Genomic DNA, 17,742 nt, shown 5'->3' on the forward strand with positions numbered 1-17,742 from the left:
GGTAGGGTGTGTGTCTCCTAGGGGGGGTAGGGTGTGTGTCTCCTAGGGGGGGTAGGATGTGTGTCTCCTAGGGGGGGTAGGATGTGTGTCTCCTAGGGGGGGGGGTAGGATGTGTGTCTCCTAGGGGGGGTAGGATGTGTGTCTCCTAGGGGGGGGGGTAGGATGTGTGTCTCCTAGGGGGGGTAGGATGTGTGTCTCCTAGGGGGGGGGGGGGGTAGGATGTGTGTCTCCTAGGGGGGGTAGGATGTGTGTCTCCTAGGGGGTAGGGTGTGTGTCTCCTAGGGGGGGTAGGGTGTGTGTCTCCTAGGGGGGGTAGGGTGTGTGTCTCCTAGGGGGGGGTAGGGTGTGTGTCTCCTAGGGGGGGTAGGATGTGTGTCTCCTAGGGGGGGTAGGATGTGTGTCTCCTAGGGGGGGGGGGTAGGATGTGTGTCTCCTAGGGGGGGTAGGATGTGTGTCTCCTAGGGGGGGTAGGGTGTGTGTCTCCTAGGGGGGGTAGGGTGTGTGTCTCCTAGGGGGGGTAGGATGTGTGTCTCCTAGGGGGGGTAGGATGTGTGTCTCCTAGGGGGGGTAGGATGTGTGTCTCCTAGGGGGGGTAGGATGTGTGTCTCCTAGGGGGGGTAGGGTGTGTGTCTCCTAGGGGGGGTAGGGTGTGTGTCTCCTAGGGGGGGTAGGATGTGTGTCTCCTAGGGGGGGTAGGATGTGTGTCTCCTAGGGGGGGTAGGGTGTGTGTCTCCTAGGGGGGGTAGGATGTGTGTCTCCTAGGGGGGGTAGGATGTGTGTCTCCTAGGGGGGGTAGGGTGTGTGTCTCCTAGGGGGGGTAGGGTGTGTGTCTCCTAGGGGGGGGTAGGGTGTGTGTCTCCTAGGGGGGGTAGGGTGTGTGTCTCCTAGGGGGGGTAGGGTGTGTGTCTCCTAGGGGGGGGGGGGTAGGATGTGTGTCTCCTAGGGGGGGTAGGGTGTGTGTCTCCTAGGGGGGGGGGGTAGGATGTGTGTCTCCTAGGGGGGGTAGGATGTGTGTCTCCTAGGGGGGGTAGGGTGTGTGTCTCCTAGGGGGGTAGGGTGTGTGTCTCCTAGGGGGGGTAGGGTGTGTGTCTCCTAGGTGGGTAGGGTGTGTGTCTCTTAGGGGGGTAGGGTGTGTGTCTCCTAGGGGGGGTAGGGTGTGTGTCTCCTAGGGGGGGTAGGATGTGTGTCTCCTAGGGGGGGTAGGATGTGTGTCTCCTAGGGGGGGGTAGGGTGTGTGTCTCCTAGGGGGGGTAGGATGTGTGTCCTAGGGGGTAGGATGTGTGTCCTAGGGGGTAGGGTGTGTGTCCTAGGGGGTAGGGTGTGTGTCTCCTAGGGGGGGGTAGGGTGTGTGTCTCCTCGGGGGGGTAGGATGTGTGTCCTAGGGGGTAGGGTGTGTGTCCTAGGGGGTAGGGTGTGTGTCCTAGGGGGTAGGGTGTGTGTCCTAGGGGGGGTAGGATGTGTGTCCTAGGGGGTAGGGTGTGTGTCCTAGGGGGTAGGGTGTGTGTCCTAGGGGGTAGGGTGTGTGTCCTAGGGGGGGTAGGATGTGTGTCCTAGGGGGTAGGGTGTGTGTCCTAGGGGGTAGGGTGTGTGTCCTAGGGGGTAGGGTGTGTGTCCTAGGGGGGGTAGGATGTGTGTCCTAGGGGGTAGGGTGTGTGTCCTAGGGGGTAGGGTGTGTGTCTCCTAGGGGGGGGTAGGGTGTGTGTCTCCTCGGGGGGGTAGGATGTGTGTCCTAGGGGGTAGGGTGTGTGTCCTAGGGGGTAGGGTGTGTGTCCTAGGGGGTAGGGTGTGTGTCCTAGGGGGGGTAGGATGTGTGTCCTAGGGGGTAGGGTGTGTGTCCTAGGGGGTAGGGTGTGTGTCTCCTAGGGGGGGGTAGGATGTGTGTCCTAGGGGGTAGGATGTGTGTCCTAGGGGGTAGGGTGTGTGTCCTAGGGGGTAGGATGTGTGTGAAGGACGTCAGAGTTGGGCGGTTCTGTAGTGGAACGACGCTAAACCTTTCACCGTTTGTTTGTTTGTTTGTTTGTTTGTATTAATTTATTGTTTTTTCAAAAGAAGCGTTTCATCACCGCTCATGTTTGGGCATGGCGTCCCCTCTGTCGACCACCGCCACTCCGCTCCTGCTCAGCTCCTTGGGGGCTTTGTGGAGGTGGAGGGGCTCCTTGGGGGCTTTGTGGAGGTGGAGGGGCTCCTTGGGGGCTTTGTGGAGGTGGAGGGGCTCCTTGGGGGCTTTGTGAACTTTGTGCAGGGGGTCTTTAGTGGCTTTGTGGAGGTGTAGGGGGTCCTTGGGGGCTTTGTGGGCGGGGAGGAGGGGGTCCCTGGGGGGTCCTTTGTGCTGGGGGGGGTCCGTGGTGAAGAACTCGGCCACGACGGGGCAGTGGTCCGAGGCCACGCCCCCCCACGACCAGTTGTCCGGGATCCACGGGTTGGTCAGACCCTCCCGGACCACCGCGCAGTGGCCTGTAACACACGCACGCACGTGTGCACGCACGCACGCACACACACACACACACACACACACACACACACACACACACACACACACACACACACACACACACACACACACACACACACACACACACACACACACACACACACACACACACAATCTTTATTTGCGTTCACATTTTAACAAAAACATCTTGAACACAATCAACAGTAGATGCTCAAAGTGTTCCAGGGTACAGATCACGGGTACAGGAAGCATCGCCTCACAGGTGAAATCTCAGTTTTCATTGTACAGTATTTAAAAACTGTGTACATTGGTGACTATAACTATAATCTACCTGATCTTGAGGCCAAAAAAAAAAACTCTAGTCAACTAGTCAACTAGTACCAACAAGGTCGACTAGTTGCTTAACCCTGTAAGACCCGGATATATATTTTTACTTGCAAAAAAGAGATTTCAACCTTACTACTACTTTGTACTACTATGACTTATGTTAAAAGGGTTATGCACATTTAAAATAATTATTAAAATAATAATAATAAATTAATAATTTACATTCGGTGGATATCTTTCACAATAATACATAATACATGTTCTAGAGACATTCTAATGATCACACAAATATATGTATTACATGCATTTTAGTTACTTTTATCAGGGTTAAAGATTAAAGGTCATAGGTCAATTTTGATCAAATGTTTTACTATGTCCAGATATTTTGAAGTAGTGTAAATTTGTGCCTCTGTGGGGGGTATTTATATGCAAATATCATGACCAATGGCATTGCAAGACTAAACGATGAACATCAATGACGATGTTTAGGTGAAAAAAGAACAGAAAAAAATAATAATAATTAAGTAATTAGTAATTGCCCTACTGGACGCTAATATCAACCCAAATCAATTGATATTAAAAAAGGCGTCAAAATCTCGGCGCTGAGCGCCATTAGAAAACAGGCATAAAAAGGCGATGTCGGCGATGGATGAGTTAAAACAATCAAAAATCACTTTACATTTTGTCTCTCCTGGTCCTGATCTACTGAACACCTGGTCAGACAACCTGGTGTCATCCTGATCTACTGAACACCTGTCAGACAACCTGGTGTCCTCCTGATCTACTGAACACCTGGTCAGACAACCTGGTGTCCTCCTGATCTACTGAACACCTGGTCAGACAACCTGGTGTCGTCCTGGTCTACTGAACACCTGGTGGGACAACCTGGTGTCCTCCTGATCTACTGAACACCTGTCAGACAACCTGGTGTCCTCCTGATCTACTGAACACCTGTCAGACAACCTGGTGTCCTCCTGATCTACTGAACACCTGGTGGGACAACCTGGTGTCATCCTGATCTACTGAACACCTGGTGGGACAACCTGGTGTCATCCTGATCTACTGAACACCTGGTCAGACAACCTGGTGTCCTCCTGATCTACTGAACACCTGGTCAGACAACCTGGTGTCCTCCTGATCTACTGAACACCTGGTCAGACAACCTGGTGTCATCCTGATCTACTGAACACCTGGTCAGACAACCTGGTGTCATCCTGATCTACTGAACACCTGGTGGGACAACCTGGTGTCCTCCTGATCTACTGAACACCTGGTCAGACCACCTGGTGTCATCCTGATCTACTGAACACCTGGTCAGACCACCTGGTGTCATCCTGATCTACTGAACACCTGGTCAGACAACCTGGTGTCCTCCTGATCTACTGAACACCTGGTCAGACAACCTGGTGTCATCCTGATCTACTGAACACCTGGTGTCATCCTGATCTACTGAACACCTGGTCAGACAACCTGGTGTCATCCTGATCTACTGAACACACACTAGCTAGCAAAGCTTTAACTCAACCCCCTGCCAGCAGGGGGCGCCGATAGTTCAGCAACCGCCACCGTTCAATTTGGCTGTAGAAGAAGGCCTCCTCCTCTACAGACAACAACAACAATGGTGCTGCTGCTCGCGCTGATCGGATTAATCACTCGCTAAGAGTCTTTAGAAGCATTCATATTTTTAGACGCGCGGTCACGACGCGCGGTCACGGCGCGCGGTCACGACGCGCGGTCACGACACGCGGTCACGACGCGCGGTCACGACGCGCGGTCACGACGCGCGGTCACGACACGCGGTCACGACGCGCGGTCACGACGCGCGGTCACGGGGAAGAGCTATTGAGCCACTAAACATGTATTTATCCAGCGCGATTTGAAATGGAATACTCTTAAAAAGGCCTAGAAAGGCCTCATCCACCACCTTGCTGTTTATCCAATGCATTGAGGCTGAAGGGGAAGCAATGGAACACGGAGCTATCGCTCGAGGGGAGCTTTGATTAGCGGTAAGCCAACTTTATAGTTTTATCATTAATTAGAGCGCTAATTAACACGCTAAAGGCGCCGTTGGCGGTGCGGGAGTTCTTTGAAAATACGTTAAAGAAGTCTTTAGCCAAGGATGAGTTAACTTCTTTAAAGAAGTCCTTAGCCAAGGATGACTTAACTTCTTTAAAGAAGTCCTTATAGCCAAGGATGAGTTAACTTCTTTAAAGAAGTCTTTAGCCAAGGATGAGTTCACTTCTTTAAAGAAGTCCTTATAGCCAAGGATGAGTTAACTTCTTTAAAGAAGTCCTTATAGCCAAGGATGAGTTAACTTCTTTAATAGAAGTCCTTATAGCCAAGGATGATTTAATTTCTTTAAAGAAGTCCTTATAGCCAAGGATGAGTTAACTTCTTTAAAGAAGTCCTTATAGCCAAGGATGAGTTAACTTCTTTAAAGAAGTCCTTATAGCCAAGGATGAGTTAACTTCTTTAATAGAAGTCCTTATAGCCAAGGATGAGTTAACTTCTTTAAAGAAGTCCTTAGCCAAGGATGAGTTAACTTCTTTAAAGAAGTCCTTAGCCAAGGATGAGTTAACTTCTTTAAAGAAGTCCTTATAGCCAAGGATGAGTTAACTTCTTTAAAGAAGTCCTTATAGCCAAGGATGAGTTAACTTCTTTAAAGAAGTCCTTATAGCCAAGGATGAGTTAACTTCTTCACCAATAACATAACTTTCCTCGACCTTGTTCAAATGTGACCAAATGGACCCGAGCGACGTTTTGGACGAGAGAGCAGATGAACGTGTCATGGATTCAGATGTATGTAAATATATGCAGATTATACATTAAATGTGCAAAACAGTTTAACCTCAGAACTCATTCATCTCTCATCACAGCTGAGGTGACGGGATTTTGTATTCTTTCATTTCAGATTAATTAATTCAACTGAAAATATGTTTGTTTTTTTAGAACCGTTCACAGCGCGTCACAGTGCGGCGCGTTGTGAACTTGTAGATCGGCTATTTTCAGCATGCAACTAATTGTAAAATGACTTATACTGGATCTCTTGTCCACAAAATTGTCAGTATATTTACTCTTAGTTTTAGTCACCATATAGCTTAGTTTTCATTTAGTTTCCATTTATTTTCGTCAGTGGAAAAAGGTATCGTGTTGTCAATGCTTGCGTTTCCATCAAGCTGTTTGCAAAATAGGAAGCGAATTTTCAGAAAAAATAAAATAGAGATATGAAATAAGTTTGTGAAATAAGCAGTAGGTGTCTAGCTCCATGCAGCCCTGAATCAGCTGGTTCAGAGCTGCATGGAGTAACCTGCTACCATTACAATATTATGTCCTGAATAATGAAGTGAAACTAAATGAAACTTCTAGAAAAGACTAGTAGGTTGGCAGTATTTTGTGGGTCATGTGAGACGCATAATCTTTTACACGTATTTTTGGATAAAGCCCCCAAATCCACCCCATTCAAGCACGAAGCGTTTTTTTTTTTGCAAGAAAATAAATTTTATAATGCGCTAAAGAAACGCACCTCAGATGTTTCCAGATGTTAAAAACGTCTGGATGGAAACGCACCTCAGATGTTTCCAGATGTTTGTGAGTGAAGAGACCAGACCGTCTGTCTGGCAAGTTTATCATGCTTTCACCAGGAATGCATCAAATTCATTCATCATAAAATGTCAAATCAATGTTGATGATCTTTGACAGAATAATCGCGTAGAAAATAATCAATATTTGGTGTCCTGCGGTTTTTTTTTGTTTGTCCCTCTCTCCCCTCCCCCCTCTCTCTCCCTCTCTCCCCCCCTCTCTCTCCCCTCCCCCCTCCTCCTCCTCTCCCCCCCCTGTACCTGTGAAGGTCTTCTTGAGGCTGCGGCTGACCCAGATGTTGTCCAGGCTGGCAGTGCCCAGCGGGCATCGTGTGCTGATGTTGGTGTTCTGCGAGGCGGCCACCAGGGGGCACAGCTTCTCCTTCCTCAGGACGTCCAGCGATGAGGAGGAGGGGGGGCAGCCCGAAGTCCCCCAGGACCACCACGTCCTTCTCCCCTGGAGAGAGAGAGAGAGAGAGACCACTGAGAACAGAGAGAGAGAGAGAGAGAGAGAGAGAGAGAGAGAGAGAGAGAGAGAGAGAGAGAGAGAGAGAGAGAGAGAGAGAGAGAGAGAGAGAGACCACTGAGAACAGAGGAGAGAGAGAGAGAGAGAGAGAGAGAGACCACTGAGAACAGAGAGAGAGAGAGAGAGAGAGAGAGAGAGAGAGAGAGAGAGAGACCACTGAGAACAGAGAGAGAGAGAGAGAGAGAGGAGAGAGAGAGAGAGAGAGAGAGAGAGAGAGAGAGCGCTCAGAGGAGGGGGGGGGGGGGGCAGCCCGAAGTCCCCCAGGACCACCTGTCAACCAATGGAATCAGTCCATTCTACTTTTAACCAATGGAATCAGTCCATTCTACTTTCGACCAATGTAATCAGTCCATTCTACTTTTAACCAATGGAATCAGTCCATTCTACTTTCGACCAATGTAATCAGTCCATTCTACTTTTAACCAATGTAATCAGTCCATTCTACTTTCGACCAATGGAATCAGTCCATTCTACTTTTAACCAATGGAATCAGTCCGTTCTACTTTCAACCAATGGAATCAGTCAGTTCTACTTTTAACCAATGGAATCAGTCCGTTCTACTTTCGACCAATGGAATCAGTCAGTTCTACTTTTAACCAATGAAATCAGTCCGTTCTACTGTCAACCAATGGAATCAGTCCGTTCTACTGTAAACCAATGGAGTCAGTCCGTTCTACTGTCAAGCGGACCGACCTTTGAGTGTTTCCTGGATGCAGGGCGCGAGGCGCTGGTGAGATGCTGATTGGTCGTTGGAGGCGTGGGTCTTCCCGTTGGCGCCGGTGGTCTCTCCTGATTGGATGGGAGGGGGAGCGGCCATGTGGACGTTGACCAGCGTCACCTCCGAAGAACCGATCTACAAACACAACAATATCTACGTCAGCTCTGAAGAGCAGATCTACAAACACAACAATATCTACGTCAGCTCTGAAGAGCAGATCTACAAACACAACAATATCTACGTCAGCTCTGAAGAGCAGATCTACAAACACAACAATATCTACGTCAGCTCAGAAGAGCAGATCTACAAACACAACAATATCTACGTCAGCTCTGAAGAGCAGATCTACAAACACAACAATATCTACGTCACCTCAGAAGAGCAGATCTACAAACACAACAATATCTACGTCAGCTCAGAAGAGCAGATCTACAAACACAACAAAATCTACGTCAGCTCAGAAGAACCGATCTATAAAACACAAACATAACTAGATAAAGTGCCCCTCGGGGCACAGGTCTGCACCAGGGCAGGTCAGGTTGTGGCCTCCTGGTGGCGCTATAACAGGCCAGGTCTCCACCAGGGCAGGTCAGGTTGTGGCCTCCTGGTGGCGCTATAACAGGCCAGGTCTCCACCAGGGCAGGTCAGGTTGTGGCCTCCTGGTGGCGCTATAACAGGCCAGGTCTCCACCAGGGCAGGTCAGGTTGTGGCCTCCTGGTGGCGCTATAACAGGCCAGGTCTCCACCAGGGCAGGTCAGGTTGTGGCCTCCTGGTGGCGCTATAACAGGCCAGGTCTGCACCAGGGCAGGTCAGGTTGTGGCCTCCTGGTGGCGCTATAACAGGCCAGGTCTCCACCAGGGCAGGTCAGGTTGTGGCCTCCTGGTGGCGCTATAACAGGCCAGGTCTGCACCAGGGCAGGTCAGGTTGTGGCCTCCTGGTGGCGCTATAACAGGCCAGGTCTGCACCAGGGCAGGTCAGGTTGTGGCCTCCTGGTGGTGCTATAACAGGCCAGGTCTCCACCAGGGCAGGTCAGGTTGTGGCCTCCTGGTGGCGCTATAACAGGCCAGGTCTGCACCAGGGCAGGTCAGGTTGTGGCCTCCTGGTGGCGCTATAACAGGCCAGGTCTCCACCAGGGCAGGTCAGGTTGTGGCCTCCTGGTGGCGCTATAATAGGACAGGTCTGCACCAGGGCAGGTCAGGTTGTGGCCTCCTGGTGGCGCTATAACAGGGTATATATTCCTCAGCCTAGTAGGGAAGTGGTTAAAGGGTGGGTAAAGGGTGGGTATATACTCCTCAGCCTAGTAGGGAAGTGGTTAAAGGGTGGGTAAAGGGTGGGTATATACTCCTCAGCCTAGTAGGGAAGTGGTTAAAGGGTGGGTAAAGGGTGGGTATATACTCCTCAGCCTAGTAGGGAAGTGCGTGAAAGATTTTACGTAAGGCTTTTTGTTTCAAAACGGGCCAATCCTGCAAAACTTTGAAAGACAATGTTAGCCAATTAGGATGGAATCTGAGATCCATCTTGAACACATGACTATAGAGATACTATGTAGCGATTTGCGGGATTTTTGGACAGAATCTGGAGGAGTAATATAAATATCAAAAGTTGGCCGTGCTATAACACTAGGATGTCTGAAAAAAATGCACTACTAATATGACGGCTAACGGTCAGGCTGACCGGTGTTTTTCGTGCTATTTGATTGGCCATTGTCTCCCCCACTGTCTAATGATCTTCACACCTCTCTCTGCACCCGTTGACGGCTTGCCATTGTCTTCTAAATGTTACATTCCAACGAATTCAAGGCAGCAGTTTCAACTAGACGGGACAACTCAAAGTTATTTTTTATTTCAGTTTACCAAACTATAATTATAGTGACGGTGTGAGCGCTATATTGAATACCCTTGCGCAGCAAACACTGTCCGACTTTGTATTGAGCCAATACAATAGGCTACCACACGTTATTGCCAGAGCCAGGCACATTGCTCAGACGAAATACCACATTAGTTATATATTGTCATTTTATATAGAGGGGGAAACATCGATGTAATTAATATATATTTGATTGATTGTGCCAAAAAAAGGAAAGAGCTGTGCGTGCGTGCGTGCATGCAAATCAGAAAAGTTTAGGCTACAGACAAAGGAGTTGGGAGTTTGGGAGCGGCTAGCCTTCTATATAATGCTGCGCACATATTAGCCTATATATATTTTAAAAATACCCAGCATAATTTTTGGGAAGGCTAAGCCTGGCCTAGCCTTACATACCCGCCGCCTATGATCGATGTCATTTATATATATTTGATTTATTGTGCCAGCAGAAAGGTCCGTAGCAGCAGCACGGTTTATATATACACCATAGGATAGATCAAGTCATGTGACGCGTCACCGCCACAAATAGTGCTACAGCGTTATCTAAAATGCACTTCCGCATACCTCACCGTCAGTTACTTGGATATTTTCTCCCTCTCCACGAGTGAGGGAGAGAGAGAGAGGGAGAGAGAAAAAAAGAGAGCCGTGATGCGTGGAAATCAGTTCCACTGGTCGCGTGCAGAAAAGTTTACAAAGAAGGACGGACAGAACTGTTCTTCTGACTGACAAAACATTTAGAAGTTCGGGACGTCTATCGGGTTGGACTGATTTCAAACACTGTCATTTTTATTTGGCATCGCGCTGATGTCAACACACCATATTTCACCATATTTTTGATGCGCTGATATATGAAATGAATATGCGCGACATAGGAACGTGATATGGTGTGGTATGGTACAGAAACTATGCACAATGTAGGATGTAGCCTAGCATTTATTCATATTATACACAATTTATTGAAAACAGCCTTTGACTAGGAAAGAGGTCCACAGCTCAGGGTATATTGAAAACGGCCTGGGAAAAAAAAATCGCATCGGCAAACACACCATATTTCACCATATTTTTGATGCGCTGATATATGAAATGAATATGCGCGACATAGTCACAATGCTATAAACTTTATTATTCCAACATAATTATGCTAAAGATGGCGTGTATAGTCAACATGTATTTATATCTATTGAGCTATGCGCTTGGTGGAAACAATACCACACACCATATTTCTTTTTCCGTTTCGAGAAATAAAGTCAGACATCGTTATTTCTGCAAACCGCATATAACAAATATAACATCTAAAACAACATTTAGTTTATGTAAGTTTGTAATGTAAGTTTGCCTACATGTGGAAGTAGTTGGAATGCAAATGACACATTAGCTTGAACAATGCCCGTCTCCAGCCGGGAGGGAGGTGTGAACAGCACTGCTTGTGGGGGAGAAAGGGTGAGGGGGGCTCTAAGAGCGGTCCCACGGACCGAAAAAGAGCAGACATTTTAGTAGAATTATGTCTAAAATCATATTTCCAAAACGTTTCAGATGAAAAAAAAAACAGAGATGGTTTGAATCGAACATTTAGAAAAAGTCATGCAAGGGGAACTTTCTCAGGACTTCATGGGCAAAGAAAATCCACTTCAAAACTTCAAAATCGGTCAGCCTGACCGCTCCGACGCGCTAGTGATAACAGGCCGTTCTGGAAAATCTGGGACAGAGGTTCATCGTTGGCATCCAGGGAGTGTGTGAGCAAAATGTGGCATCGACCGGGTTAACGGTGCCGGAGATTAGCTGGTAACAGACGGACAGAAGGACACACGGACGGAGTGCAAAACACACTCTCTCCCCACCTTCGGCCTGGTGGAGACAACAATATCTACGTCAGATATATAAAACACAAACACAACAATATCATATAATCAGAAACACCTGCCAGACGAGTAGGTGGCTACATGTGATGGTCCACCCATACAGACCCCCCCCCCCCCCACCTACAGCACCCCATGAGGGTGATGGTCCACCCATACCCAAAAATAATTCTGGGACAGAGTCCACCAAACGTCGATCACTCTCTGCTGATTTCTGATCGTCTGCACCTTTGTTACATTGACACACACACTCACACACACTCCTCTCTCTCTCTGTCGCTCTAATTAATTAGTCTCATGTCGCGCAGCTGCATCTAGATTCTCCCGGCGGATCCTGCCGGGAGCTGCCTCTGCCATAGAGAGCAGAGGTGGTAAAGGAACTGGTTGGAATAACGTGTTCCTTCCACGCGCTACGTCCAACCAGGGAAACTCCCCCCTGTCAGGTGTAAAGGAGCAACTTGGACACTCAGGCATGAAGGAAGCATGAGTTCAAGTCCGTTGCTCTCCCCATGTCCCCCATATATGGGGACTAGGTTGGCGGAGGGTGTGTAGAGCCCGTTGCTCTCCCCAGGTCCCCCATATATGGGGACTAGGTTGGCGGAGGGTGTGTAGAGCCCAGGATCACACTAGATAATTGACACAGGGGTGAAAAATGGGTTACAAAATCATGGGATAAAAAATATTTAAAAAAAAAAGAAAGCAGAGGTGGACTTCAGGCTATTAGTTCTGTGGTCTGGTGTTTGTCTTTATAGTAAATACGTCTCTGCTCAGATCATCAGTAGTACTAAAAGTACACTAAATGTACTCACCAGGAAGGAGTCAAAGTACTCGGTACTCACCAGGAAGGGGTAAAAGTACTCGGTACTCACCAGGAAGGGGTAAAAGTACTCGGTACTCACCAGGAAGGGGTAAAAGTACTCGGTACTCACCAGGAAGCGGGCCAGGTACGGCCGGGGGGCGGGGCAGGTGTTGCCGTTGACGACGGTGCTTTCCAAGATGGCAGCGTCCTTCAGGTCGATGCCACAGGAACTGTCCCACAGGAAGCCACAGTAGCTGGTTCCCTGAGGACAGAGAGGACCATGGGAAATGGAGTCACGTTAACCAGTAGTTGGTTCCCTGAGGCCAGAGAGGACAGAGAGGACCATGGGAAATGGAGTCACGTTAACCACAGTAGTTGGTTCCCTGAGGCCAGAGAGGACCATGGGAAATGGAGTCACGTTAACCACAGTAGTTGGTTCCCTGAGGCCAGAGAGGACCATGGGAAATGAAGTCACGTTAACCACAGTAGCTGGTTCCATAGATATATATATAAACTCTAGATAGCTCACCCGCGCTGTTGGCCAATGGAGAGCGACGTCGTTACGTGGCGGCCATCTTACCTCGGGACACATAACATTGTGTCTATGGGGCATGTACTCTTAAATGACCATAACTTGCTCAATTTTCAACCGATTTTCAAACGGTTTGGTTTGTTATAAATGTCAGAGACGTCCGCATACTTATATGCTTTTATACGACGTTCATATAAAAAACATAAATTAAGCAGATAAGCGTCCTGAATCATAGCCACGTTGACAACGTTTGTAATAAACCAACCCGTTTGTAAATCCGTCAAGATTTGAGCGAGTTATGACTGTTTCTGTTTGAGCTGCCATTGAACATACTGTACTGTAGCCCCGAAGTAAGATGGCTGCCGGGTGAACGACGTCAGAAACTCCGCCTTGAGCCATCTAGTGTTTATATATATCTATGGCTGGTTCCCTGAGGCCAGAGAGGACCATGGGAAATGGAGTCACGTTAACCACAGTAGCTGGTTCCCTGAGGCCAGAGAGGACCATGGGAAATGGAGTCACAGTAGCTGGTTCCCTGAGGACAGAGAGGACCATGGGAAATGGAGTCACAGTAGCTGGTTCCCTGAGGACAGAGAGGACCATGGGAAATGGAGTCACAGTAGCTGGTTCCCTGAGGACAGAGAGGACCATGGGAAATGGAGTCACAGTAGCTGGTTCCCAGAGGCCAGAGAGGACCATGGGAAATGGAGTCACGCTAAACACTTGGGTTCAATTTGTTTTGTTTGGTTTAGTTAATTTATCCCATTTTGGGCGGGAACCCCTTTTGGTGTTTTAAACATTATGTTATAAATCATTTAGCTATTGAAAAATAGCATATCTACAAGCTCACCGAGTGCCGCGCTACGAGCTTGTAGGTCTGCTATTTTTGAAAAAAAATGGTGAAAATGTGGCACAAATCTTTGAATATATATTCTTTCACAGCGAACGTTTTAACTCAAATCTTTGCTTCTGCTGGTCCCTCTACTACATATTTTCAGATGCGAGTCAGCAGGCCAGGTACATTTTTGGGGTCCTTGACATGAAATATTGAGCTTTAATCACAAAACTCCACAAATGAAAAGTTAACATTATTAAAAGACAAATAAGTGCAGATGAGAAAGGAAACATAAAGGGATCATAGTATACAAGGTTCTCCCCTAAGGAAAGGAAACATAAAGGGATCATAGTATACAAGGTTCTCACCTAAGGAAAGGAAACATAAAGGGTTCATAGTATACAAGGTTCTCACCTAAGGAAAGGAAACATAAAGGGATCATAGTATACAAGGTTCTCACCTAAGGAAAGGAAACATAAAGGGTTCATAGTATACAAGGTTCTCACCTAAGGAAAGGAAACATAAAGGGATCATAGTATAAAGGGACCCCCCCCCCCCCCCCCCCCAGAAGCAAAGATTTGAGTTAAAAACGTTCTCTCTGCTCTGAAAGAATATATATTCAAAGATTTGCAACACATTTTCACGATTTTTCTAAAATAGCAGACCTGCAAGCTCGTAGCGCGACACTTAGTGCCGCGCTATGAGCTTGTAGATCTGCTATTTTTCAATAGCTAAAGTAGAACATAATGCTTAAAACACCAAAAGGGGTTCCCGCCCAGAATGCCTTAAGTACGCGTGAGTAAAGAAGCTCTGTCTTTAATGCTATGAGAGGTGCAGCTGAAGGGAGGATATGTCTAGGATTATTATAATGGTCAACCTAAACCTTAAACCCCATAGGCCAGAGGTTCTCCTTAAACCCCATAGACCAGAGGTTCTCCTTAAACCCCATAGACCAGAGGTTCTCCTTAAACCCCATAGACCAGAGGTTCTTAAACCCCATAGACCAGAGGTTCTCCTTAAACCCCATAGACCAGAGGTTCTTAAACCCCATAGACCAGAGGTTCTTAAACCCCATAGACCAGAGGTTCTCCTTAAACCCCATAGACCAGAGGTTCTTAAACCCCATATACCAGAGGTTATTAAACCCCATAGGCCAGAGGTTCTCCTTAAACCCCATAGGCCAGAGGTTCTCCTTAAACCCCATAGACCAGAGGTTCTTAAACCCCATAGACCAGAGGTTCTCCTTAAACCCCATATACCAGAGGTTCTTAAACCCCATAGACCAGAGGTTCTTAAACCCCATAGACCAGAGGTTCTTAAACCCCATAGACCAGAGGTTCTCCTTAAACCCCATAGACCAGAGGTTCTTATACCCCATAGACCAGAGGTTCTCCTTAAACCCCATAGACCAGAGGTTCTCCTTAAACCCCATAGACCAGAGGTTCTTAAACCCCATAGACCAGAGGTTCTTAAACCTTAAACCCCATAGACCAGAGGTTCTTATACCCCATAGACCAGAGGTTCTTAAACCCCATAGACCAGAGGTTCTTATACCCCATAGACCAGAGGTTCTTATACCCCATAGACCAGAGGTTCTTAAACCCCATAGACCAGAGGTTCTTAAACCTTAAACCCCATAGACCAGAGGTTCTTATACCCCATAGACCAGAGGTTCTTAAACCCCATAGACCAGAGGTTCTTAAACCTTAAACCCCATAGACCAGAGGTTCTTATACCCCATAGACCAGAGGTTCTTAAACCCCATAGACCAGAGGTTCTTAAACCTTAAACCCCATAGACCAGAGGTTCTTATACCCCATAGACCAGAGGTTCTTATACCCCATAGACCAGAGGTTCTTAAACCCCATAGACCAGAGGTTCTTAAACCCCATAGACCAGAGGTTCTTAAACCCCATAGACCAGAGGTTCTTATACCCCATAGACCAGAGGTTCTTAAACCTTAAACCCCATAGACCAGAGGTTCTTAAACCCCATAGGCCAGGTGCTTAAACATTAAACCCCATAGACCAGAGGTTCTTAAACCCCATAGACCAGAGGTTCTTAAACCCCATAGACCAGAGGTTATTAAACCCCATAGACCAGAGGTTCTTAAACCCCATAGACCAGAGGTTCTTAAACCCCATAGACCAGAGGTTCTTAAACCCCATAGACCAGAGGTTATTAAACCTCATAGACCAGAGGTTATTAAACCCCATAGACCAGAGGTTCTCCTTAAACCCCATAGACCAGAGGTTATTAAACCTCATAGACCAGAGGTTCTTAAACCCCATAGACCAGAGGTTCTTAAACCCCATAAGCCAGAGGTTCTTAAACCTTAAACCCCATAGACCAGAGGTTCTTAAACCTTAAACCCCATAGACCAGAGGTTCTTAAACCCCATAGACCAGAGGTTCTCCTTAAACCCCATAGACCAGAGGTTCTCCTTAAACCCCATAGGCCAGAGGTTCTCCTTAAACCCCATAGACCAGAGGTTCTCCTTAAACCCCATAGACCAGAGGTTCTTAAACCCCATAGGCCAGAGGTTCTCAAACGTTTCAGGCTGGGGACCCCCAAAATACAATTACATTTAGTGTGATAAATATTGTGAAAACAGCAGATCTACAAGCTCAAGTTGTGAGCTTGTAGTACGGCTTTTCTCTTTCTTATATCATTAGACAGTTTGACCAAATGTATTTCACCAGTTTTTATAGTTTGTTGATTATACTTTTGATTGTTATTATACAATTGAAGCTAGTAAACACGGTAGTAGGCCTAGTACAAAACAAAACACAGATAATGATGTACATTTGGACAAAATGTGACCAGATTTGACTGAGAGCCTGCCACTGCGCAAATTCCAGCTTTTCACCAGATAAAAGGAGAACATTTTTATTTTCCAAAATGAGTTAATAGCACAGGCAGACTCTTCACATACTAGAGCATGTCTGAAATAAGTGTCAGAGCTGAAATCCACATGTAAATATGAAATAAATGCTTAAACCTGTAGGTAGGTGTAATAGAAGTGAACCTTTTCAAGCCTGTTTTCTCAACTCACTGTTTCTCTGCAAGACATTACTCTATAAGCCATATCTCCAAAACTGGTGGGTCAAACTGAACAACCTGCAATATGTCAATTTGAAGCTATGATTCCCTGCTTTCATATGACATAAAAAAACGAAAAATTTTAGAGTAGCACAACGCTCCACAACAGCTCGTGTATTCCAAACGCCCACATTTAATCCCTGCACCACAGCACCTTCTCTCTCTAAACTCACCCGTCTCCTCTGCACCACAGCACCTTCTCTCTCTAAACTCACTCGTCTCCTCTGTCACCACAGCACCTTCTCTCTCTAAACTCACCCGTCTCCTCTGCACCACAGCACCTCCTCTCTCTAAACTCACCCGTCTCCTCTGTCACCACAGCACCTTCTCTCTCTAAACTCACCCGTCTCCTCTGTCACCACAGCACCTTCTCTCTCTAAACTCACCCGTCTCCTCTGCACCACAGCACCTCCTCTCTCTAAACTCACCCGTCTCCTCTGTCACCACAGCACCTTCTCTCTCTAAACTCACCCGTCTCCTCTGCACCACAGCACCTCCTCTCTCTAAACTCACCCGTCTCCTCTGTCACCACAGCACCTTCTCTCTCTAAACTCCCCCGTCTCCTCTGCACCACAGCACCTTCTCTCTAAACTCACCCGTCTCCTCTGCACCACAGCACCTTCTCTCTCTAAACTCACCCGTCTCCTCTGTCACCACAGCACCTTCTCTCTCTAAACTCACCCGTCTCCTCTCCACAGCACCTTCTCTCTCCTCTGCCAAATGGAAACGCTTTAGAACACTTCTCCTTTTAAACACTTTCTCCTAGCAGCGATAAACTGCTTCAACTCGAAGAATGTAACGAAGGAGACATTATTAGCAGCTGAAACTAGACCCGCACACCATGCTTTAGGGCCCGCACACCATGCTTTGGGTAAAGAATTATGACCACACACTGACAATTTACAATTTACAATTTAGGCATTTAGCAGACGCTCTTAATCCAGAGCGATTTACATTTAGCAAGAACAAAAGCATGGGAATACATCACATATATAAAAAGCATTTATCAAGAAACATGCGTAAGCTAAGAACGTAGCTAGAACATATCTATATAATGACACTGTACATATAAACTATACATATATACTATACTATGCTGTACATATATACTATGAAGTGCTATGACTACATACAATGCAATTATTGTGCTGTCT

The 17,742-nt window shown here is 47.3% G+C and overlaps 1 protein-coding gene across 1 annotated transcript in view; it reads right to left on the reverse strand.

Annotated features, from left to right (window-relative positions):
* Positions 1–1,752: 1,752 nt before the first annotated feature.
* eepd1 (endonuclease/exonuclease/phosphatase family domain containing 1) overlaps positions 1,753–17,742 on the reverse strand; it is a 79,674-nt gene continuing 63,684 nt past the window's right edge. The window contains 5 exon segments of the mRNA XM_079530705.1: positions 1,753–2,454; positions 6,619–6,781; positions 6,783–6,814; positions 7,577–7,736; positions 12,250–12,381. Coding sequence (XP_079386831.1) covers positions 2,060–2,454; positions 6,619–6,781; positions 6,783–6,814; positions 7,577–7,736; positions 12,250–12,381 — 882 coding nt within the window. The 3' untranslated portion in view covers positions 1,753–2,059.

Source organism: Electrona antarctica (genome assembly GCF_951216825.1).
Source record: "Electrona antarctica genome assembly, contig: scaffold_61, whole genome shotgun sequence".
Classification (NCBI taxonomy): domain Eukaryota; kingdom Metazoa; phylum Chordata; class Actinopteri; order Myctophiformes; family Myctophidae; genus Electrona; species Electrona antarctica.